Here is a 4,727-nt window from a genome sequence, read left to right on the forward strand (position 1 = left end):
CAGGCGTCCCGCAGGCGTCCCGCAGGTGTCCGCGTCCGTCCTCCTCACCTTGTTCGTGGCGTAGAGCATCGGGCGGTAGCCCACGATGCGACACAGCAGCATGTCGGGTCGGCTAGTCGGGGCGCGCGACGGTCACGGCGGCGGCGGGCGGCGCGGCGCGCGACAACATAACCTCAAAGTGGGGCCGCGACGGCGGCGGGCCGGGGCCTCCGGGGCGGCGGCGGGCGACGCGAGCAGCGCGGCCATGGCGGCCGGGGACGGGGCTCCCAAATCAATGGCACCGCCACACTGCCGCCGGGGGCGGCCACCAGGGGCCCCGGGGATCGGGCCCGCCCCCCGCAGGAGCAGCCCGCCCCACGCGCGACACGCAGGCGTACCAACCGCGGCCCACTCACCTTGTCACCTCGCACTCTACAGCCCGCGATCGTCTACACCGAGCAAACACTGCCCTGCGTCGTGCCCGTCCGCAAGGTCGCGAGCCGCGGCAGAATAATAACGCTTCGGTTTTCGTATTTTTGCATTATTTTGCCACACTCTTTATGCCCCTGCTGCCGCGCGCCCGCGGGTATTAAGTCACGCTGTGGTATGCGGGCGGTGTTGAGGCGCCGCCGCCCTGGCCTCTCGTGACACGCGCAGCAGCAGCGCCTGACTCGCCTTGAATCAATACGTTTACGGTCGAGCAGTCCACTTTTCTCCCCCTTTTATACGTTATAACCACTTTATGATCAGTTTGTTTTTTGTTCTTTTTTCGGCGAGGGCGGCGGCCGCGGGTTGTGGTTCACGCGAAAGGTCGCTGGCTGCCAGGCAGGCGACCGCAGAAGGGCGCACGTGTCACCAGGAAAGAAAGGAATCCCAACTTGAGATGGAATCATTAACATTTTTTTCAGTAATGTGGTAATGTGAAAAGATAACAAAAATCCAACTTTTTTCACAATCCAATCCACAAATTTTTGATAGAAAAACCTTTCTTGATATTTTCCGCGCACTTTTCATTTCTGGAATTTTACACACTACGGGTGAGTGCGCGTGCCGCGCCGCAAAGCGGAGGAGAGGCGTCGACATCACGTCACGCGTCAGCGCGAGCTCTCCGTCAACATCACGCCCGTGATGTGATAACACGCGCACGCTCACGCTCAGGGCACCGCTGCGTTTGCGTAGGCGCCTGGCCCGGTCATGAGGTGTGGACGAGCGTGCGCGCGTGCGGGCGCGCCGGTCCGGCCGGCCGCTCGCAGGCCGTTCACCCTGTATGGATAGGCCATCCCCGATATTGGCTTCACGCAAGCCCGCGCTCCGGCCCGCACTTCTGCTGTGACAGCCACCTGAAGGACGCGGACGTGCTGTGCCGTGCGGGCGGCCACTAACGGGGGTATCGCCGGCGTGCTCCGGTGTCGCCGGTGTATCGCCGCGGGCAGGGCCGGCCGTGGAGCGGCATGACTCACCTGGATGACGACGCGCTGCTGGTGCGTGGGTGTCGGCGCGATGGGCGTCGGCGCGTCCCAGCGCCTGTCCGTCCAGGGGTTACCCGGCCGCACGCTCAAACGCCCTGCCGCCTCCCTGGAAGCACTGGGGGTGACATTCACCGTCGGTATTGTTTTCAAAATATATTTACCTGGTAAAAATAGTAGATTTTTATAGTGATGTTCACCTTGTGGGGTCAACCAGCTGCTCTCTCGAACGAGCTGATCCGGAAGACAGAAATCCAGTCCCGGCCATGATCCAATCCACGTCCGGGCCTGCAACACACCTGGAGTCACTACCCCGCCTGCCAGGGGCCTCGCTGGCCACCCCCTCCGCCTCGCGCGGGGTAGCGCCGCGAGCCGCCAGGGGGCGTTTCTGTTTGCTTAACAATGTTTGCGTGACTGGCGTTGGAAAACAATCCTTGCCGTCACGGAGTACGGCGAGCGGGAGCGAGGCGCCCCAGGGGTGTAAAGCCAGGAGGGGTGAAGTACCTGAGGGGTGTAAAGCCAGGAGGGGTGAAGTACCTGAGGGGTGTAAAGCCAGGAGGGGTGAAGTACCTGAGGGGTGCTGCGGAGACCGGTAGCCGCTGGCGGGCAGCTGCAGGGCGTACAGGATGAGGCCGTTGGGCGCCACGGTGGGCAGCTGGCGCCGGGCGAGGCGCGCCTGCACCGCAGCCAGGTACGCGTCGGTGGCCATCGGTGTCGCCTGCGAGCACAACAACGAGAGTGAGGGGGAGGAGGTGGCGGTCGGCCGCTGCATTCAGGTCTCCGCGCGACCGTTGAATGGGCCGCCTATGGGGGGGTTCCCCGCTATCACGCTCGGTAATCTGCGAAAATAGGGGAGGAACGAGCTCCTCTCGCTGAAAATAGCGATGTCTCCATTGTGTCCTCAGCCTTGAAGAGCGGCCCGCCCAACGCGACGCAAATCGCAATATCGATCTAATCTGCGACCGTCGCGTCGCCGCGCGGACCCGCAGCCCATACGACCTCCCTGATCCCAGGACACCTCCCGCCGAGTACCTGCTTGCTGGCGGCGTGGCGGAGCGCGGAAGACATCTGCTGCGCGGTCATGAACTGCGCCAGGACGGCGAGCGCGTCCAGCGCGGCCTGGCGCACGCGGCGCCGCGGGTCCCTGGCGGCCAGCGCCACCCGCGCGCACACCCGGCCCCAGCGGCCGTCCAGCTCCACGCTGGGGAACGTCATGGCGACGTACATCAGGAGCAGCAGCGCGCACTCGCGCATCTGCGGACACAAGGGCACGGCGTCAAAGAGGGGACGACAACGGCAACCGAACCGACCCGGACAGGCTCCGCGACGTACCTTGGAACTCTTGGCGCCGATGCACGACTGGGCCAGGATGACGTCGACGACGGGGCCAGGGCGCACGCACTTGACGAGGGCCCTGGCGGCCTGCACCGCCTCCAGCTTGACGGCGACCGCGCTGCAGCCGCCCACGCGGCGGCACACGGCGGGCACGAGCACGCCCAGCACGGGCGTGACGGCGTCCTGGCCGTGCTGCACGGCGGCCAGCTCCTGCATCAGCGCGCGCAGGCAGGCCAGGCAGGCGGCCGTGGTCCTGGCGTGGCTGTCCTCGGCCAGCACGGTCACGAGCAGCCGCAGCAGCGCCGTGGCCCCCACCCCGACCTGCAGCGACGCCTGCAGCTGCGGCAGCTGCGCCGTCAGCCGGTCCAGCGCCGCAGCCTGCACCCGCCAGTCGTCCTGGACACAGACAAGAAAAGAGTCATCAAGGTCGTTAACCAGCACTAGTGCCCTAGGCTAGTCGCGCTCCCTACACTATACAGGCCCCCAGAGGGGCACATGTCCGATCGAAGAGGCCATGTGACACTCTCGCGCTCGGCCCCAAGGTCACTGCCACCTGGCCTGCGCCTCGATCACTCCATATGAGGCCCGGCGGCGTCGTTCCCGCGGACAACCCCCACCCCCCACCCCTCCCGCTCTCGTCCGCTTAATGCCACCCGGGGGGTCAACACCCCCAGCCAACCTGCCAATCTCAGACGCTTCCGCCTCCCCCCCCCCCCTCACCCCATCGTCTCGCTTTCCATTTCTCCTCGACGTGATTATTATCCGGCCGCAGCAGTATTACGGCCCACGCGGTAATCTTTCTTTCTTCGCTGAAATAGATTTCTTTTTTTACCCCACCCCCGTCGTTCGTCGTGGGTTTGTTCGCGCTCTGCAGGTTTGTCGGTCGTCAACCTTCCCCCAAGGCCAAACGACGAAGGAGATGTCAACCCCCCAGACGTCAACCGCGACATGATGGATAGACTTGCAGCTTGCAGGCGACCATCTGCGCACCCTCCGCGCAGGTCGGGGGAGGTGACGAAAGCCGACAGCCTTGGCGCGCTATGAAACCCCTGCCTCCGTTTTGCGTTTCGTTTACCGTGTGGCGTCCTGTAGTTTCACCTGCCGTTTTCAGCGACGACTCGGCTGGGCCTTGGCAGTCTGTGGGGCGCACAGTGCACACTCCAGCCGGTGGGCAGCTCCCCGCCCCCACCACGCCCCGCCGCCGCCTTTCTAAAGCAACTCCGCGCTTAAGAAACGCCGGGATCGATCTGTTTCCTTGTCTCGTCTGTCGGCCGCGCCGGGGCCCGCGGCGCGAGCGCCAGCAGGGGGCCTCTGTGCGGAGCATGGGGGTAGGAAAAATTCTCAAAGATTTTTGGTGTCCATAGCTGAACTGACCATAACACGGCTAGCGGAGCGCAAAAGAAAAATTATGAACCGGTAAGGGTAAATTTGAAATTCAATTTTACACTTAAGTTTATCTTTTCGTTTTTTCTTTTACGCTAGCAGTGCACGAGGTATGGGTGCCGAAAATGCCTAATGCCTAATGTCAAGTTTGCATGCCCGGGCAGAGCCCTGCGAAGCGCCTCGGTCCGTGCCTCACACGCCTCCTCCTCCCCCCTTCCCTCCCCGGCCGGACGACCGCTACGCCCTCCAGCTACTGTCTGTTTGGTTTTGGACGCTGTGCTCCCTCTACCCTCCCACCCCACCCCGCACGTAACACCACCCCCCGTTCCACCCCACCACCGGCTTCGCCCGCCGCACGAAACTAAACCGGCGCGCAACTGGGGCACAGATGGAGTATAGCAGTGGTTTGGGGTGCGGGTGGTTATGACAAGGGGGGGCTGTAAAATGAATGACTACTGCCGGGGCGTGGAGTGGACCGTCAACAGGGATAGTGTACACGTAGTGTAGTAGGGCGCGGCGATTTACCTGCCAATAAGGCGTGCCAACAGCCCGGCGGGGGTGGGG

General features: G+C 63.8%; 1 protein-coding gene across 1 annotated transcript in view; it reads right to left on the reverse strand.

The window, feature by feature from the left end:
- The window catches only part of LOC113202146 (uncharacterized), a gene marked incomplete at its 3' end in the record, with an annotated part of 26,621 nt that overhangs the window by 14,651 nt on the left and 7,243 nt on the right, over positions 1–4,727 (reverse strand). Inside the window, 5 exon segments of the mRNA XM_052268336.1 lie at positions 1,440–1,563; positions 1,646–1,733; positions 2,016–2,163; positions 2,478–2,699; positions 2,778–3,176. Of these exon segments, the coding sequence (XP_052124296.1) occupies positions 1,440–1,563; positions 1,646–1,733; positions 2,016–2,163; positions 2,478–2,699; positions 2,778–3,176 (981 nt within the window).

This window comes from Frankliniella occidentalis, unplaced genomic scaffold (genome assembly GCF_000697945.3).
Source record: "Frankliniella occidentalis isolate FOCC.00 unplaced genomic scaffold, Focc_3.1 Scaffold4, whole genome shotgun sequence".
In the NCBI taxonomy this organism is placed as follows: Eukaryota; Metazoa; Arthropoda; class Insecta; order Thysanoptera; family Thripidae; genus Frankliniella; species Frankliniella occidentalis.